The following is a 21,184-nucleotide window of genomic DNA, read 5'->3' on the forward strand; positions in this document are numbered from 1 at the left end:
ATACAATTTATGAAAAAATTGTTACACTTTTTATTTTTTTATTTTATCATTTTACTATTACTATTATTATTATTTTCATCTACTTTAGCTAATTAAACTCATTTATGCTTGCTCAGTACCATTTGATTTAGTGACATAAAATCTCCTATTTGTAAGTTTGAGTCGTGAGTCAACTCACGGAAGACTAGGTGTTGCATATAAGTTGTTGATCTGACCCAAAAAAAAAAAAATTTGTATGCTTGTGGCATTGCTACATCTAAAGGCGTAGCTATACACGGGCTCTGCTGGGCTACAGCCCACTCCAAATTTGAAAAAATATTAATTTATAGCTTAATTTTAATTTAAAAAATTAAATATTAAAAAGTAGCTCACTTCAAATTTCTAAAGTTAGCCCATATGTTAATTTTCTTGGGTCATATCTATGTTATTTCTTTGCTTGAAGTATTTAGTTGTGTTTATTTTCTATTCTGCTTTAAGAGTGTGTTTGGATGAGGGAAAAAATAATGGAATTTAATTGAAATTGAGGATTTCATAATTCCTAAAAGCCAATTCCCTCGTTTGGCATTATCATATTAAAATTTTTTAATTTCTCTGTGGAAAAAAAACGAAAGAATTCATTATTTAAATTCTTCACTTCAATTTCCACCAAAATAGGTGTTATTTACGAATTCCTTTGCAATATTCAATTTTTATTTCCAAAACAAGACTTTTTTTCTATTTTATATTTTTATTTGTTTTAAACTTTCTTAATTTATTACACATTTCAAATCCTAAATAGATGCAACCAAACAATAGAAATTGCAATTAATGGAATTTTAGATTGATAGAATTAAATATTCCATCATTATAAATTCATACGGATTTTATAATTTTCTCATCCAAACGCACCGTAAGAGACATATTCGCATAAAAAACTTGCTTTTTTTAGGTAAATTAAGTCAGAATAAGAGTTGGCTGAGAATTATGATACAAATTCAATAATTAAAGATTTTTGGTTCTATTCAAGAGCACAAGATAAAATTTGAGTAGATATGTTCTTTTGTCTTAGACTTTTGTTATAGAATTTCTATCAAACGTTATAATGTTGATTTTTTTGGATCAGTTAGCTATTTGATTATTTAATATGTAATTAATATATGATGTGGTTTAATTTAAGGAAAGAATAAAACATGTTACTAGTAAAACTTAGGAAAAAAAAATAGTTTAAAGCATTAGTAAACTTTTATTAAAAAATTTTTTTAGCCCACCCTATTTTAAAATCCTAGCTCCGCCATTGGCTACATCAGACCTTCTGAGATCCAAGTGTTAAGTTCTTCTTTAAAAAAAAATATTATAATTTTAATATACCAATTTTAAAACTTGTTGTTCGGTCATAGTTTTTGACTTTAATTTTTGTTTTAAAGAGTTGGTGTACATGTGAATACCACAAATGATTAAACAAACCTACAAGATAGTCCCACAAGTCCCGAGTCTAAATTTTTCATTCTCTAAAACCATAAGACGTACAACGGTACATAATGGGACAATCTTTCACTCATTCAAATACGAGTCCATTCCTTTTTAGCACTACATGTATATCATTAGTCCTTGAAAAAAAACATGGTCAATACATTAAATTTCCTTCCTATTCTGATTTTATTTTATTTTAATTTTATTTTTTCCTTTTGAAGGAGAAAGACATATATCATAGAAGGACAGAAGGTCATTGGATTTCCTTCCTATTATGATCTTATTAAATTTAATTTTTCTTCTTTTGAAGGAGAAGGACAGATATCATAGAAGGACAGAAGGACATTAGATTTCCTTCCTATTATGATTTTATTTAATTCATAATTTTTTCCTTTTGAAGGAGAAGAACAGATAGTCAGATATCATATATAGAACGACAGAAGGACATTGGATTTCCTTCCTATTATGATTTTATTTAATTTTTATTTTTTTTTCTTTTGAAGCAGAAGAACAGATATCATAGCAGAAGAACAGATATCATAGAAGGATAGAAGGACATTGGATTTCCTTCCTATTATGATGATTTTATTAAATTTTTAACTTTTTCCTTTTGAAGGAGAAGGGCAGATATCATAGAAGTTGTCCTACACCTGAAACTTATTGGCATGCCTCGCTCAGATCATCCACAGCACAGTCGAGATCGAGGTTGTGTGAATTATGTATCTTCTGTGAAAATTAAGTTCCAAGGATCGAGTGCTGTCTGATAAACTCCATGAATTTCTAAAAGCGCGATTTCCTTAGCGCCTCACCTTTCAAGCTTTCTAATTAAATAAAAAGTCATCAATTTAGATGACAACCATTGATGAATTGAAGGATACGGAATTTCTTTAATTGACTTATTTCTCTTTCTTTTGATGAACGTTTAGATATATTCATAATTTTATTTAGGTCAGCGGCCGCTAGCCCCATACTAAAGCAAAACTAGGTACAGTGTGGTTTGTCCACTGCTTCACCAAAAATATAAAGACTATTCAACGATTCTCCCTTATCCTTTAGGGATTACTAAAAACAATCAAACCTAAAGTATGACTCTGAGATTTGTGTTGAAATCGTAGATTATCGTAGATTAAAACTTAAGCAATATATAACAAGCTAGAAAGTGTTAAGCGGCCGAATCAAGATATCCTTGTTCTAAGTTTGATGGTATGAGAATGTTACTTGATTATATATTGCACGACTCTGGGTAGATTATGATTTTATTCTCTAATCACAAAACTGTGATCTCAAAAGTCATGCTGATAAGGGTTGAAGAAATAGGTAGAGTACATATTGTAGATAACCTAGCCATTATGATGAATTGGTTCCGTAGCAAGTACAGCTTCTTTCTATATCATGTTAAAGTTAAACTATACTTTGTTAATTTATAGTGTAATTACTTGTTACATATATACGTTTTTCGATTTTAGTATCATCGTCTTTGTATGTGCGTATGTGCCACTTTCTTAAGGATCGACCTCAGCGCAACCAGTTGCGTTGATTCATGCATGATTCTGTGAAATATTTTACGTGCAAATTCCAACGAGCAGAAATTAATAGCCTCTGCAGACTTCAAATATTTTACAAGTATCATCATTTGACTTTTTTGATGTTTATCGAAATAGATAACCACTGGTTTCCAGTCAAAAGCCACCAACGTAAAAATATTGTAGCTTATTAGCCCTCCCAGTGCAGAATCGACTTCTCGAATCCTATATATAGAGGGTGCTATTGGGTAGAAAAATGCACACATCCTACAAAACCCTCCTCAAGGTTAAGCCAACATGTTCTTCTCCAAATCAATCCCTCTGTCTTTCTTGCTCTTCTGTCTTTTGCACCATGCAGCCTCTGGTGCTTCCCCACTTTATCATATCTGTTTCAGCAAGGCAAACTACACTGGCAGTAGTCCATACCATGCTAACTTGAACAAGATGCTCAATCGTTTATCCACCAAAGTCCCTCCAACAGGATTCGGGGTTGCTTCAACTGGTCTAGGTCCGAACAAAGTAAACGGACTAGCGCTATGCCGAGGCGACGTCTCAAGCCCAAAGTGTAAAACTTGTGTCATTGAAGCAAGCAAAGAGCTTCGTGCACGCTGCCCTCATAAAAAAGGAGCCATAATATGGTACGACCATTGCATGCTGAAGTACTCAAATGACAACTTCTTTGGGCAAATTGATAGCACAAACAAGTTCTATATGTGGAACACCAAGACCGTAAGCAATCCCACTCCATTCAATAAGAATGTTAAGAAATTGTTGAGTGGATTATCCAATAAAGCTTCTTCTAACCGAAAGTTTTATAGTACTGGTGAGCTACAGCTCGATAAATCGAACAAGTTGTATGGTTTAGTTCAGTGCACGGGGGACCTATCTCGCCTGGAATGTAAGAAGTGTCTTGATGTTGCAATAAGTGAACTGCCGAAATGTTGTGATGCGAAACGAGGCGGGCGCGTAGGAGGTGGGAGTTGTAACTTCCGATATGAACTTTCCCGGTTCGTTTAGTTAATTGATCCAGCTTGGATATATCATATGTATAATAAATCTGATTAATCTATTAATCAGTACTGTATCAGTGTATGATACTATGCGTACAATAAATAAATCGAGTCCTAATGTGACTTCTGCTTAGTTGCTTCATGCTGTTTATTTCTTAACTTTATATATAGTAATTAAGTTTATCAGTGCAAAACTTAGCCTATGGTCCGAAATCGTATGCCAAAACCAGATTTAGCGCTTTCTTATAGCCAAAGAAAAGAAAATGCTACTCGTTATCAAATTTTAACCGCATGTGTCCAATATTAATCAGTCATTATCTTTGTGATAATTCTCCGAAATGAAAATGTATTTTCCAGTTTCCACATTGTTGATTTTAAGGGTATTTTTGGCAAACCATCATTTTTTTCACGTACAAACTTCAATTACATTCCACGGTATATATTAAATTTACAGAAGTTAACTTCGGTACTAAGTTAATGAAATGTACGTAACAATCTCATACCTTCTTTGCCAATTAGAAAGATTTGGGAACCACCTTTTTTTTTTTTTTTTTTTGAATATTTGCTCGAATACCAATTTATTTGGTATTGACAAAAGTGCAAATACTATTGTGTATATACTAAAATGATCCTCCTTGAGGCTTATGGCCTAGAGCAGGAATGCTAGGAGTCAAATCATAGGACTTTAGTCATCTCCAATCCCTCAATTACCTGAGTAAGAGAGGTGCGGCAAGACAACAACCCCAATTCTCCATCTCTCTCTTTCTCCCCCTGTAGTTTAAAGTATGGAGAAGATTGAATAAGAACATCAACTATATATACTAGAGGCAAATCATGTCTGATCCTATGACATATAGGCAAGACAATTCTTTGCACAAAATTACTACAAATTAGCTTCCTTTGGTAAAAGGTAAAATAAATTTATCCACTATTATACGTACGATACAAGAGTATAATAGTAATTATTCAAACTTGGCAAATTGTCCAAACATTCAGAGATGATTCTCATCACAATGGCAATGAGAATTTTCCACAGCAGAGCGTGAAAAGCAAAGCTAACACACCCGACTTGAGTATAGTGGACGATGAAATTCCATATTTACCTTTCCCAAACAACCCTCTCAAAAATGGCCAAAAGCAAATCACCACCCACAAACTGCACACTATCTCCCCAACTCCTGTTAGGGGTCGTCAACGGGCCGGGCCGGGCTTCATTATAAATGGCAAGATCCAAGCCCGGCCCGGAAAGGCGGGCCTTGCGGGCTTTTTCGGGCCGGGCCGGGTAGCCCACGTATTTACGGGCCGGGCCGGGCTTCATTAAAAAAAGAAGTTTTAAAGATATGATATTTTTTTTAAGGGGTTTGGAAATTCATTGGATAATGATCAAATACAACCAAAGATAACAAATCTATATAACTATATTGTACCCAAAAAATCTATATTTATATATAGATACTAATTTATTGATAAATAAATTTTTAAAGACACTAATTTTTTATAAATCTATATTTATACATCATACACTCCAAAGAGCAACATATAGCAATTCAAAGAAAATGAGAAAACCGACCGTTGGATGTCATTATTACAATAAATTATACGTGTGGTTAAAAATTTAGTCAATTTCACCGTATTTTCGAACCCGATCGGATTGGTCAACCATAGTCACTTGCATGTTTTCTTGGTTGACTGATGGCGTGATGACCACAAAACTTGCTCATTTTTTTACATCACGTTTGTAAATATTTCATCGATAGATGTGCGTGGACATAAGATAAAAAAAATTAATTTTAATTACAAATACATTGGCCTATACCAATTTACCTCTTAAAGTTGTATGACTTGATACATTACATTTAAATGGTTGAGGTTCATTCTAAAGCAAACATGAAGTGGAAAATGAATTTGGAAAAATCAACCGTTTGATGGATAGATTGTAATTAGGGGTGTAAATGAGCCGAGTCGGAGCGAATACTAAGGTGATCATGTTCGGCTCATTTGTTTTTTATCGAGCTCGAGCCGGGCTAAAGCTTGAATTTTCTTTTTCATGTTCAAGCTCGGCTCGGCTTGAATATTTTTCTTAGGCTCGAGCTAGGCTCGGCTCGGCTTGATTTATTGGACGAGCTCGAGCTTGAACAGGCTCGGCTTGGCTCATTTGACTTTAAATTTAAAAAATAAAAAAGATAGAAAGAAAATATAAAATAATAATCCAAATTTGATGCCTAACCAACATACAAATACCTTTTATTGTCTAGAATAAACTCAAAATGATGCATCCAACTCAAAATTGCACTTAAAGTAATTAAATAAGATCTCAATTTTTTTCTTTTTATAGTGGTTGCTATGGTTTGATTTAATTGATGCACAAGTATTGTTATTTATTATAATAAATTTTATTTAAATTTTCATATTCTCTTCCAATTGAAAATGAATATAATAAAAATAATTGAAGAATTGAGATTAGAAAAATTATATTTTTATAGTATAAATATTCATTAGTCGAGCTTTAACAAACGAGCTGAGTTTTAACAAGCTCGAGCTACTCATGGAAAATACGAGCTACTCACGAGCTAGACGAGCCGAATGTATCCTTGCTCAAGCTCGGCTCGTTTTTTTGTCGAGCTTAATATTGAGCTCAAGCTCGGCTCATTTATCTTACGAGCACGAGCCGAACGAGCTAAAATCGAGCCGAATACGAGTCGAACACGAGCTGTATCGAGCCTACTTACAGCCCTAATTGTAATATTTTATGGTGGTTGTAAAAAATCCAGCAAATTTGGTTTTCGTTTCGAATTCGATCAACTAGGTCAAACCTAGTTTCTCTTATAAATCTATATTTATACATCATACACTCCAAAGAGCAACATATAGGAATTCAAAGAAAATGAGAAAACCGACCGTTGGATGTGATTATTACAATAAATTATAAGTGTGGTTAAAAATTTAGTCAATTTCACCATATTTTCGAATCCGATCGGATTCGTCAACCATAGTCACTTGCATGTTTTCTTGGTTGACTGATGGTGTGATGATCGCAAAACTTGCTCATTTTTTTACATCACGTTTGTATATATTTCATTGATGGATGTGCGTGGACATAAGATAAAAAAAATTCAATTTTAATTACAAATACATTGGCCTATACTAATTTGCCTCTTAAAGTTGTATGACTTGGTACATTACATTTAAATTGTTGAAGTTCATTTTAAAGCAAACATGAAGTGGAAAATGAATTTGGAAAAACCAACCGTTTGATGGATAGATTGTAATATTTTATGGTGGTTGTAAAAAATCCAGCAAATTTGGTTTTCGTTTCGAATTCGATCAACTAGGTCAAACCTAGTTTCTCTTATAAATCTATATTTATACATCATACACTCCAAAGAGCAACATATAGGAATTCAAAGAAAATGAGAAAACCGACCGTTGGATGTGATTATTACAATAAATTATAAGTGTGGTTAAAAATTTAATCAATTTCACCATATTTTCGAACCCGATCGGATTGGTCAACCATAGTCACTTGCATGTTTTCTTGGTTGACTGATGGTGTGATGACCGCAAAACTTGCTCATTTTTTTACATCACGTTTGTATATATTTCATTGATGGATGTGCGTGGACATAAGATAAAAAAAATTCAATTTTAATTACAAATACATTGGCCTATACTAATTTGCCTCTTAAAGTTGTATGACTTGGTACATTACATTTAAATTGTTGAGGTTCATTTTAAAGCAAACATGAAGTGGAAAATGAATTTGGAAAAACCAACCGTTTGATGGATAGATTGTAATATTTTATGGTGGTTGTAAAAAATCCAGCAAATTTGGTTTTCGTTTCGAATTCGATCAACTAGGTCAAACCTAGTTTCTCTTTTAAATCTATATTTATACATCATACACTCCAAAGAGCAACATATAGCAATTCAAAGACAATGAGAAAACCGACCGTTGGATGTGATTATTACAATAAATTATGAGTGTGGTAAAAAATTTAGCCAATTTCACCATATTTTCGAATCCGATCGGATTGGTCAACCGATATATAGAATATATATATATGCACATTAGCACATATTTTATATAGAACTATAAGAACTTCCACACACACACACACACACACACACACATATATATATATATATATATATCTCTATAGATATATATATATATATATATATATATATATATATATATATAAACACACACACACACACACACACACACATATATATATATATATATATATATAAACACACACACACACATATATTGATATATATATATATATATATTGATATATATATATATATATATATATATATATATAAACACACACACACACACATATATAGATCTATATATATATATATATATATATAACACATATATATAAACACACACACAAATATATATTTATATGTGTGTGTGTATATATATATATATATAAACACACACACACATATATTGATATATATATATATATATATATAAAATTTTATATAATATATATTTATTTGCGGGTTTTAACGGGCCGGGCCTAGCGGGCTTTTGACGGCCGGGTTTCTAACCCCTAAACCAAGCCCGGCCCACTACCCACCGGGCCGGGCCTATGGCGGGCTTTTTGGCGGGCCGGGCCGGGCTTTTGGCCCTCCGGGCCAGCGGGCCTCCATCGGCCCACGGGCTAAATGATGACCCCTAACTCCTGTCGTCACTTGTAGAGCTACTGGTAATTTCACTCCCAACAATCTCATAGCCAACGCTGTTAAATGCACAAACAAGAGGGTCGTAGGTGGTACAAATATTGGAGACTCGTCGAAAGTGAACTTGCCAGCATTAGCATCATTGGCATTGTGATCATCATCACTAGAGGAATATTCATCCTTTTGTGTGACTTCAACTATCACCTCAGAAATCCCCACAAGCTTGAGTACCACACTCATGGTCCCAAATAGCAAAGAAGTTGTCGATAATACAGTGTTTCGTGGCCCCATTCTTTGATAATTCCACCATGCAGTCAGGGGCGGAACCAGGATTAAGAGTTTGGGGGGGTCCAAATGTAAAATAATTTTTTTTGTCATTTTAAACATAAAATTGAAGTATAAAAAGAACAAATAATTAATGGTAGTTAACGGCCTTTTATAACCATATTGAAGTTTTTGCAAGATCAAAATTTAATGTTTGATATATATCTTACAAAATTAAATATCAATCAAATATAAAAAGTAAGATTAAAGAAATTCATTCATTGAGGTATGGTGTTAATAGAGAAAGGATAGATTATATAGTGGTGGTGGGGGGTTCAAATATGGTATAGCTCTAATAATTAAGGTATTCAAATCAGCAAGAGTCAGCTAATTAAGGAAGTGATCAACTTGGCAGGGGTTTGGACCCCCCCAGACCCTTACACAGTTCCGCCACTGCATGCAGTGATTGATAGACCAGATTCAAGGTAAAAATACAGAGTGTATAAGTTGTTAGCAAGATATAGAGCCGCAAACATTAGGAGAGCCGGTTCTTCTATCTGCATCAGGAATCGAACAGCATAGCATGTTAAATTAGTTTCGGTTCTAACTCCATTGTGTTAAAAGTGCTTCATTCGGATTCAGAACCCATAGAATTTGTAGACATCGATCTTAACAAGAATCACTAGCTTCCCAAATACCATACCATAAAGGAAATAAAGGACTATGTTACCTTGGGAAGGAAATGAGAGTTGGTAATGATACAGTAGGCGCTGGCAGGAGAGAATAGCATAAAGCAGGGATACAGTGTAAGCCCTATATTAGGATCCAGATGTAAGCCAAGCACATCCTAAACTCGAGCTTGGCATTGAGGGTGGAAAAGATAGGACTGTTTTTGCTGAACAAAACTTCTAGGAGTGCTGTGATCCACCTCTTCCTTTGGGTTAGCATAACTGGCACACTTTTAGGTGCAGACCCAACAAAGCCTGGTGGATCCAGCTTGCATAAGATGGATTTCCATCCCCTTGCGTGGATCTTCATCCCGGTTAGAAGGTCTTCAGTTATCGACCCATAAATCCAGCCTACCTGAAGTAAGCGAGGCAAAATATGTTAAAAATAACAGGCATCACTACACTCACTAAATTTGTTTACTAAATTCTAGCTAAACGTTTTTTTGGGAGTGTTAACAGAAATATAGTTCCTAGCCTAGCATTGTTCATGGGTAGGAAAGGTTGTTACGTTGCTGTTATAATTAGTGCTTAATTAGTCTTGCTAATTAGGGTTAGTTCATGCTTAATTAGTTAGTGACCTACAGTTGTCTACCACGTGTTGCTCATCTGTGTAGCTCAGCTCAAGGTATAAATACATGTACGTTCTCATTGTAATGTAAGAAAGCTCAGTTTTCCTTCTTGAAATTTTTGTGTCTCTCTCTTTTCTCTCTACTCTCTCATCTCCACTAACATGGTATCAAGTGCCAGGTCCGATCATGTTGCCGAAATCAGAGTTTCAGTGGCCTGAGTTCGTTACTCTCTCTAGCACATATCAGAGTTTACTTACAGTGTGATTCAGATAAGTTCTTCATACAAATAGATCTGAGATTTGAGATTTACTTCAAGAATTGATGCAAATTGTTGTTATTTGTGGCTTCGAAGCCTTGGATTTATGATTCTAGTACACTACTTGCATATTTAGTACTAGTTATTCTGAAATTGATGAACAAAGTTGAAGAAATCAAGAATTGAAACCCTAGATTGTTGAAATTGAAGTTTGATATACTGATTCTACTGCTTCTTGTTCAAATTTGCATAAGATTGTCCTCGATCTACTCTTGATTGAGCTCGAATTGTTCATTTACAAGTGTTCATTGAGAAATCTGAAAGTTGAAAGCTAAAGATGACTATTACTGCTCCAGCTACTCATACTACTACTCACACCACTGTGTATCTTCCTAACATCGTACTTGATGAGAACAACTATCCTACATGGTTGTTTCGCATGGAATCATTTCTTAGAGGTCAAAATCTATTTGGGTTTGTTGATGGTTCAACACCTTATCTGATAGGAGCATTTTAATGTGATATTTTAATAGTTAATTCCTCACATTTTACTTAGTTAATTCCTTAACTGAATCGATTTTTAATTCAATTTCTATTTTTAGGTACATTGGAGTAGATGAAGGTGAAATGAGCGTTAGGTCCATAATTACCTAGGAAATGATGGAGAAAAATGGAAATGTACTAAAAGATCAATTTTGCACATATTCCTACTCCGGCTAGGAGAAACCAAGCCAAGCAAAGAAGAAGGAGCGGCCGCCTGACCAAATGAACTTCAAATGAGCTGAAACCTTCCAGATCCATTCTAGACACCCAAAGGAACATTTCATATGGAGAGTGCAAGATCCAGATAGAAGTGGAAGGCCTTCAAACAATTAGTCCAATTTTATGCAGAAGCAAAACTGGAAAACTAGACCTGTGAGGAGTCCAGCAGAATTTCTGGCCCAACCACATGGATTGAAGCTCTGAAAATTTATCAGGATGATCTACACTCATAGAGGAACATTTGATATAAAGAAATCGGAGGCCCAAAATGAAGTTTTGATGGAGAAATAATTGAAGGAATAAAGGGGAAGAAACTGACCTGAAAACAGCTCAACACCACATGTTCATGTTTCCTACCCACATGAAAAAAGCATTTCTTTTTCCTTGGATACATTTTTCTACTCTAAAAGATCATCAACACTTCCACATTTCTTCACCTTCATGCTTTGCTTTCATCATTACCTCATCTTTTACATATTTTACAAACCACTCTCATACTCCACTTTCATTATTTTTCTTCATCTCATCATTTCACTCTTCTTTTTCTTCCCTATTTAAACACATTCTCCTCTCACTCTCAAACACCAATTTATGAATCCATAACACACATTCCTTCATCCATTTCATCTTCTTTATCTCTCCATTTCCTCTCCATATTTCTTTTTCATTCTCTAGTTTTCTTGTTCTTCATTTTCAAGCCAAGAGAAAGAGAAGCCATGCAATACATCAATTTCCTAACCGCCATCCACCCTTGTGTCGTCCCTAGAAGATTGCTTGCTTTCAAGGATCTTCAAGTTCTTCGTCTCAAGGCTTTATCATTCATCTTTCAAGGTGTATTATATCCTTTCTCTTGTTTTCTTTGTTTGATTTTGTAAGACTATGAATTCTAGTTAACAAATAATGTTAAGGGCAAAGTTTAAAGCCCGTTTATATGTTTTGAAATAAAGTTGTAATTTCTTTGTGTTGATTTCTATGTTGCTTATGTGAGATTGCTTAATTGATTTTGGTTTATAGAAAACTCTTATATGTATGTGTTCTTTGGTGGCCAACTTGGGATATATGCATGTAATTGGTGCTAGAATTAGGTAAACAATTCACCTAATAGTTTTGTGAACCTATTTCATAAGTAGTAAAGGCTTTGGACAAAAGTCGAAATCAATTAAGGAGGATTGCAAATAGATGAACTTTTTCATACTAAGTTGTGCACTTTGGTTGACATCATTTCTTTGTTCTTCATGCATTGAATGTGTTCTTGATTAGCTAGCTTTCTAGACTATGATTGCATGTTCAATAGGATTGATTTAGGTGCTTTCACTTAGATCAATTATTCAAGGAAAGTAAAATATGGGAAATCGTTTGCTTATTAACGTTTCACATAGTCAACTTATTTCTCATGACATTAGATAATCAACTATAGGAATTGTAATTGGATTTCATTCATATGGATTTGGTTTTGATCTTTGTTTCTTATGTTTCATTCTTGTACATGTGTTTTTATATTTTCTTTATTTTATTTATTTTAATTTTCAATTCTATAATCCAAAAACAAAATCCCCCCTTTTTTTCGTAAATAATGTTTATAGTTGTGAATATATTTGTGAATATTATACTTTGTTTTAATTTTAATTGTTTAATTGTTTGACAATGACAGGTGTACCCTCAATCCCCGGAATAGAATGATCCCTACTTACTTATACTACTAACGATATTTTCAGGGTTAAATTATGCGCTTGCTTTTAGCGCATCATTATCCACCACAGTTTATCCTTGCCTCTGATGGAGTTACTAGTACTCCCTCCACTGATTATGTTGTCTGGAAGACTCAAGATCAAAGTATCATCAATATGATTGGCCAAACTCTGAGTCATGTTGCCATAACTAGTGCTGTAGGCAGTAAATCAGCTAAAGAAATGTGGGACAACTTGAGGCTTAAGTTTGCTGCTGCTAATCGACAGAATATCCTGCAACTAAAATCCAACCTACAAAATATCAAGAAAGGCAGTGATGATATTGAAACATATTTGGACAAGATCAAAATTGCAAAGGATGCTCTTGAAACTGTTGGAGTACTTATGGATGATGAAGACATTGTTGTCACTGTGCTAAATGGATTACCATCTGAGTTTGCAGCCATCAAAACAGTCATAAGAGCTCAGTTTGTAACATGCTCTCTCAGTGCATTCAAGACTTTACTGAAAGCTGCTGAAGTGGATATTGCAAATGAGAACCCTAATGTCTCACCACTAACTGCAATGATTGCTCATAGTAACACCAGCACTAGCATGTCTATGAACTCTCAAGCATCAAGTTATGTGTCTCAGCCTGTCTTCTGCAACAATCAATCTTCAAATACTATACAGACCTCTTCTCCAAGTTCTTCAAGCCTTTCATAACCAGTACAATCAGTGTCTCATGCTCTTCCAGTTCCTCCAGGTTTCTCTCAACCTCAAGTGCAAACCATGATGCAAACCACTCCTGCTGTGCCTACTTGGTCTATGTCTCAGACTCAAACATCTTCTCAAGCACCAACTATACAGTATCCAATTCATGCACCTACTGCACCAAACTTGCAATTGGCACCCCAATACACTTACACTTCCATTCCAGCTATTCCATATGGTTTTCAACCATTTAACTCAATTCCCTTGAATGACAACAACTCCTTTGGCTATACTGGATTCTATGCTGGAAGAGGCCCTGCAAAGGTTTAACAACTCAGGTGACCCCAGATTCAATAATCCTGGACCTAGATCATTTGGCAACAATCTAAATATGCAGACTGGGAACTTCAATGGAGGTAATATGAACTTCAATGGGGGTGGCTCTCTCATTTGCCAACTATGCCAAAAGGTTGGTCATGGAGCAAAAACATGTAGGACTTTGTCCAACTTTTAGGGAAACAATTTCAACTCCTTTAATTCTGGAGGTTGTCAATATTGTGGTAAGAAGAACCATACTGCTGATAGGTGCTACTTCATCATTGGTTTCCTAGGCCAACAGCACCAACAGCAACAGAATGGATCTAAATCCACTGCTATGCTTGCTACAGCTTCCAATGCACCTCAATTTTGGTTGGCAGATACTGGTGCCACCAACCACATGACAAGTGATGCTCAGCTTCTCAGAAACCTCACTCAGTATCCTGCTGCTGATACAGTTAAAATTGGTAATGGATCACAACTACAAATCAGCCACATTGATAATGCAATGCTAGGTTTACTGAAGCTGGAAAATGTGTTGCTTATTCATGACTTAGCTGCTCATTTACTGTCTATATACCAACTATGTAAACAAAATAATTGTTCTGTATGGTTTGATGAATTCATGTGTGTGATACAGGACAAGGTGTTGGGCAAGGTTCTGTACAAAGGACTGAGTAAGCAAGGACTGTATCCCATTCCATTTGATTTGCCACTTCAGCTCCAGAATTCTACATCAAGTGAGACTACTCTTACAAACTCTCAACCTACTCAAAACACTGCATTTGTTGGGAAATTAGTAAAACACAACCTATGCCATCAAAGGTTTGGGCATCCTTCAAATGAAATAGTGAAGCAGATGTTAAATAAATGCAATATGCATAGTATAGCTTATACTGAAGCCACTCTCTGTGAGTCATGCTTGCTAGGCAAGTTTAAGAAGTTACCATTCTCCAACTCACAAACTAGGAGTTAGAAACCCTTTGATTTGATACACTCTGATGTATGGGGACCTTCCCCACATTTATCCATAGATGGATTCAAGTATTTTGTTCTTTTCATTGATGATTGTACCAGGTTTACCTGGATGTTTCCAATGAGAAATAAAAGTGAAGTTTTCACATATTTTCAATCTCTTTATGCTCTTGTTGTTACTCAATTTTCAACTAAAATTAAGAGCTTTAGAAGTGATGGTGGTGGAGAATATATGAATGTTAAATTCAAGCTGTTTCTGAATGATCATGGAATTATACATCAAGTTTCTTGTCCCTATACACCTGAGCATAATGGAGTAAGTGAAAGAAAGAACATGCACATTAGGGAGTCTGCTGTCACATTGTTACACACTGCATCCCTTACACCACAATTTTGGTATCATGCATGTGCTATAGCTACCTACCTCATCAATAGAATGCCAACACCAAACCTGGATATGGTTTCTCCATATGAAAGGCTATATGGGAATCAACCTGCACTAAATATACTCAGAGTATTTGGATGTGCTTGCTATCCACTATTGTTTTCTGCTCAACATAACAAGCTTCAACCTAAGACAATGAGGTGTATATTTTTGGGGTTTGTTGCTGGCTACAAAGGATACATATGTTACAGTCCTGCCATCAAAAGGTACATTATCTCCAGGCATGTCTTCTTTGAAGAGAGTTGTTTCCCTTATGCCTCTGTCTCAAAGAAGAGTCTATCTGAAATCGACAAGCACAAGGCTAACTCTACAAGTCAAAAGCAATATATGGAAATACCTGCTTACTTGCTACACACTCAGTCCTTGCCAACTCCTTTGTCAGCCATACCAGGTACTGCAACAACTACAACAACAAGTTAGGTTCACTCTCCTCAGTCTTCTCATAGTTTGCATAATCCTGGATCAGCTAATGCACATAGCACTTATGGTGAAATTTCTTCAACTAATGAGTCTGCATCATCACTTCCTGTGGCTACTAACAATGATACTACAGAAGACGCACAACTATGTCAATTCATTGATAATATTCTTGTCATCACTTCTAATCATATCTCTAACTCATATCCTGCCTTTGGACCTGATACAAATACTGAGATACATTTTGAAGAGGACAATGGTGCTCTAACTGTTCAGTCTTCTGCTGGAGGAGGATCCATCTCCATTGTGTTAAAGTGCTCACCAAACAGGTCAACTCATCAAAGCTCCTCTGCCAATCTGCTTCATCCCATCACTGGTCTCACTACAACAGAAAATGATCATCCAATGGTTACTAGGAGTAAGAATGGAATTGTGAAAAAGAAGTGCTCCTTGTCCATTATGACTCCAGTTAGTGCTAATCCTGCAGATGTAGAACCTAGCTCATATAAAACTGCCTTGCAGATCCCTGTATGGAAGCAAGCTATGCAAGAAGAATATGATGCTTTAATCAAACAGCAGACATGGACTTTGGTTCCACTTCCTCCAGATAAAAATTTAGTTTCTTGCAAATGGCTGTTTAAAATTAAGAGGCATGCAGATGGCACTACAACAAGGCATAAAGCAAGACTAGTTGCAAGGGGTTTCAGTCAAGAATATGGAGTGGACTATGATGAAACATTCTCACCAGTTGTGAGGCACACCTGTCAGATTAATCCTTGCTCTTGCTGCATATTCAGGTTGGAGATTACATCAGATGGATGTGAAAAATTCTTTCCTGCATGGCCTATTAACTGAAGAAGTTTACATGTCTCAACCAGGAGGATTTGAGGATCCACACTTACCTACACATGTCTGCAAGCTTAATAAGTCATTATATGGACTTAAACAAGCCCCAAGAGCCTGGAATGAGAGGTTCACTCATTTCTTACCCTCAATTGGCTTTGAAAGTTCATATGCAGATCCAAGCCTCTTTGTTAAAATCACAGGATGCTCTAAGGTCTACTTGCTGCTCTATGTGGATGATATCATTATCATAGGCAACTCTGAGGCTCTTGTTGAAGAAATTAAACATGCCTTGGACCTTGAGTTTGATATGAAGGACCTAGGTGATCTACACTTTTTCCTTGGCTTGGAAATTACTTATCTCAAACATGGTGGACTTTTTGTCTCTCAGCATAAATATGCTACTGACTTAATTCATAAAGATGGGCTTGATGATTGTCATTCTCAAATTACTCCCTGTCAGTCTGGTGTCAAACTGATTAAAGATGTTGGAAAACCCTTGAACTCTGCTGATATTCCACACTTCAGAAGCATTGTTGGTTGCTTACAGTACCTCACATTTACACGACCTGATATTGCGTTTAGCATTAATTTAGTTTGTCAGTTCCTTCACAACCCTACTGAGCAACATCTCATTGCTGCAAAAAGAATAATTAGATATGTCAAAGGTACTCTTGATGTTGCACTACTACAAAAACTGCATCACACAACACCTATCAGACAAGAGATTAAAAACTGACTGTCGTCTGATAACGTGAACTCCATTGCACAACGCTGTTAATAAAGTTCTGTTGTGGGAATACTACCAAATTGTGAACTTTTTCTTCAGAGCTCTATCACACAACACAATTATGCATGTTCCGTTATCTAAATGACACAAAATTTATCGGTAGATATCCCGCCATCACTGAACTCAAAATTCCCTCCAAAGACAAGTTCACCAATTATATCACACAACAGAATTATGCATGTTCTGTTGTGTGAATGTTGCAAGCTACAACAGTATAGTTATTTATGTTGTATGACTAGAATCGGGTGCAAATTTTGCCCCAAATTTTGGCTGGGCGCCAATTTTGTAAAAATTTGACACCTTCTACTAAGTATACCTAGTGTATGATATAAAATATGACACAACAGATTGTAGGTATTCTGTTGTCTGAAGGCTCAAATCAATTTGAAATCCTTCCACCAAACCTCGGCAGCGGCAAATTTCCCTCATTCTCTTTTGACAAATATCATTTATGTATACTCTCATACAACAGTTTTTTAATTGCTCCGTTGTGGCATTGGAGGAACAAAGTATGCCACCACAATCAGATAAAAGAAAAGAAAAGAAAGATAAGACAGGTTCCCTCTCTCTCAGTAAAACTCTAAGCCTAAGCCCCTCTCTTGACAAAAGCTATTCTCGGTCCCAAACTCCCAACTCCTTTGTTTCTCCTCCGAAATCCAAATCCCCTTCCTCGCTGCCCTTTGTTGCTTCTATTCTTTCTCCCTGAAATCCAAATCCTCTTGGGCAACAGAGAAGATAGAGTGCCCCAGATCTCCTTTCACTTTCCTCCTCGCCTTCAAACTAGGGTTAATTCAAGATATGCAGAAGGCGAAGGTGAGCAAGACGGTGAAGGTGAACGTGTTGTGCTGCTTCTACGAGGCCTTGTTGTCCTGGGCTTGCGAGGAGAAAGTCCACGCCACCACAAGCTCGCCAACGAGAATTTCGCAGACGTACATGGATGACATCAAGGCAGTCCTCGACCGCAAGGACCACTGCCTCAACATCAACAACTCCGATCTCCACTTCTTCGGCGACCTCGGAAATAGGTCAGTTCACTTTTCTCTACTACTCTAGCTTAATAGCTTCAATTTGTTCTAGGTTTTCTGGCAAATCCTAATTTGATTTTCAATTTGGGAATTTCGAATTCAGGATTCTCATAAATCTGAGTGATTCAAGCGTTTAACGATGCAGCCACAGAGGTCGCTAACAAGATAGATTCTAAGTACTTGAAAGTCGCTGGCAAGCGTTTCAATTTGGGAATTTGGAATTCAAGATTTCTGGCAAATCCGAATGTAAGTCTCTCTCTCTCTCTCTCTCTATCTATTTCTCTCCCTCTCCCTCTCATCTTCTTCTTGTTCTTCTTCTTCTGCTGATTGTTGCAGAGATAGTTGAAGGTGATGGATCAGATTGAGAAATAAGTGATTACGGAAGCATCAATGGAGGTATCTAATGAATTGAAAACCCCAATTAATGCTCAGGATTTGGATTCTTTCAAACAACTGCAGCACCTCATGTATTGTTCTCTCTCCGCTCACTGAGCTTAAAGTAGTGATCTTTGTTTGGTTCTCTGTCATATTGGTCATTAAAATTCTCTAATGAAGTTGTAATTGTCATGAATTAGCAATAGTATAACTGATATCTGTAAGGCTCCAGGAGACTGCTTCAGAGGATTGTGCTCGAAGCCCTCCATGAGAGAATCACTGCTCTGCGGTGGGAGTCTGCTCTCAAGGTCACTCCTTTTTACCTTGGTTTTATTCTGACTTGGTTATCGAGAATTGGGTGTTTGAAATTTCTATCTGGGTTGTGCTTGTTAAGTTGTTCTGCATTTGGTTGAAGGATTTACTATGCTAGGATTTAAGCAATCTATGTGCTTGGTTAGCTTGAGGTTTTTCCATTTGATCAATTTTTGCGTAGTTAATGAGTTGATGTAGGAATGTATATAATGGTGTTAATCCTGGTGTTTACAATAAGCTAATAGTCATGCTAGGAAAATGTAAACAACCAGAAAAAGCTGAGGAGCTTTGTCAAGCTATGATTGACCAAGGCTGTGGTGTCAGCCATGAACCTTATACTGCTCTTATATCTGCCTATGGTAGGAGCAGTCTCTTTGACAAAGCAGTCTCTTTGACAAAGCAGTCTCTTTGACAAAGCATTTTCCCTCTTATATCTGCCTATGGTAGGAGCAGTCTCTTTGACAAAGCTATTTTAGTTGCAGTGAATAATCTACTGTAAGGTTTTATATTTGTGCTCAAAAATTTCTTTTTCAATTCATAAACTATATAGTTGTGCGTTGTCATTGCGAGTACCAAAACAGGTTTGGATAGAATTTTGGACATAAGTTTTAGGAGATCTTATGCCTAGTTTGATTCAGTGATTCTTCTGAGAACTCTCGATAATGAACATTGTAAGAGGCTAGGTTCCTGACATACTTTATTGACAAATTGACACTAGTCATATTCTCTGTTTTAAGGCTAGGTTTCAGGTGGCTAGTTTGGCAGGAAATTTACTTTTCCTATACCTTCTGTATATGTTGAAACTCATGTATGTTACAGGTGTATGATATGCAATTTGAGCTCAATGAAATAGAAGCAAGGAGAGAGCAATATCCTTCAACAATATGCACGGAAATGCATGCCTATTGCATGATAATCTGGGATATTTTTTTTTGTTCGTAGGCCAATACATGATAACTCAGAATTCTTGCTATTTTTTGTTCTGCAGTTGCATATTGCTATTACTTTTCAAGCCAGGTCCGCCGTAGTATTGTTTATGGAGATCAACCAAGAAATAGGTAGGTGAACTATGTTAAAGGGTACGCATGTAGTTCTTTCCTTTTAAATAGAATTTGTAAACCATTTTCACCATGTATCGTTTACAGGTTGGATCTATATTTACCGACAAATACTGATGGGAAAAAGCCAGTTGTGGTGTTTGTAACTGGTGGAGCGTGGATTATTGGGTGAGTTTTTATTTTTTAATAGATGAAAGTAGTGATTAACAACTCTTGGAAATTGTTAGTTCAGTAATTCTTGAATATCTCTTCTTGTTCTTTCATGAATTCATATAAAGGCTTAGAGATGATATTGTCCTTTTCTTTCAGGTGAAGCATATTTAGATTAAATTTCTGCTTAGGTATGTGTAGGCATTTAGTTATTTATTTGACATTAAGTTTCTACAGTTTCATGCTGGTTTAGGTATAAAGCATGGGGTTCTCTTTTAGGTCTGCAGTTGGCACTACACCAAAAACGTTAACACACAACACTTTTTGCACAACGAAAAAAAAAAAGTGTTGTGTGATGAAGAAAAGTGAATCACACAACATGTTTAGTAAACTTACGTTGTATAAGGTGGTTAAAATTCTGAAGTTTTTGTTTAGAAGGTCATTGCACAACGGTAACAAGAATAATCTGTTGTCTGAATCACAAAAAAAATAGCGGCAGATTTCCCTCCCAGATCGACTCAAATTTGGCTCCAAATTGGTACTACATCGTACAACAGTATAGTTATATCTGTTGTATGAGAGTAGCATGCAAAATATGATACAACGGTTTTTTACTTTTTGTTGTGTGATGAAGTGGGAAATATTTGGATGTGCCTTTATTTGGCCCAAAATGGCACTCGAGCCGCCCAAAAACCTCCAAGTTTTGATTGAAATATAGCACCAGATTGATAATCACACAACCAAATGAGTTGTTTCCGTTGTGTAAATGACCATTGCCTAGCATGTTACTTTGGTCGATATTATAGCGGGAACTTTTCCCTCTTTGAAAC

The 21,184-nt window shown here is 35.8% G+C and overlaps 2 protein-coding genes and 1 long non-coding RNA gene across 4 annotated transcripts in view; 2 read left to right on the top strand and 1 right to left on the bottom strand.

Annotated features, from left to right (window-relative positions):
- The first annotated feature begins 3,235 nt into the window (after positions 1-3,235).
- Positions 3,236-4,122, top strand: LOC112188888 (cysteine-rich repeat secretory protein 38). The gene has a single exon (XM_024328119.2). The coding sequence runs from the start codon at positions 3,270-3,272 to the stop codon at positions 3,987-3,989; it is 720 nt and encodes a 239-aa protein (XP_024183887.1). The 5' UTR covers positions 3,236-3,269; the 3' UTR covers positions 3,990-4,122.
- A 535-nt stretch (positions 4,123-4,657) lies between these two features.
- Positions 4,658-21,184, bottom strand: part of LOC112188332 (cellulose synthase-like protein H1) — a 37,127-nt gene continuing 20,600 nt past the window's right edge. The window contains 5 exon segments of the mRNA XM_024327424.2: positions 4,658-4,753; positions 8,687-9,001; positions 9,415-9,507; positions 9,681-9,719; positions 9,722-10,033. Of these exon segments, the coding sequence (XP_024183192.2) occupies positions 4,658-4,753; positions 8,687-9,001; positions 9,415-9,507; positions 9,681-9,719; positions 9,722-10,033 (855 nt within the window).
- On the top strand, positions 20,127-20,647 carry LOC121051798. 2 transcript variants are annotated; one of them, XR_005807025.1, is made up of 3 exons: positions 20,127-20,204; positions 20,292-20,372; positions 20,608-20,647. It is a non-coding gene; the product is annotated as an uncharacterized LOC121051798 (long non-coding RNA). The 2 variants fall into 2 exon arrangements; XR_005807026.1 differs by having other exon boundaries at positions 20,592-20,646.

Source organism: Rosa chinensis, chromosome 2 (assembly GCF_002994745.2).
Source record: "Rosa chinensis cultivar Old Blush chromosome 2, RchiOBHm-V2, whole genome shotgun sequence".
Taxonomy (NCBI): domain Eukaryota; kingdom Viridiplantae; phylum Streptophyta; class Magnoliopsida; order Rosales; family Rosaceae; genus Rosa; species Rosa chinensis.

Bases quoted from the DNA above. Each gene is read 5' to 3' on its own strand.
- LOC112188888 (XM_024328119.2), top strand. From the start codon at position 3,270: ATGTTCTTCTCCAAATCAATCCCTCTGTCTTTCTTGCTCTTCTGTCTT.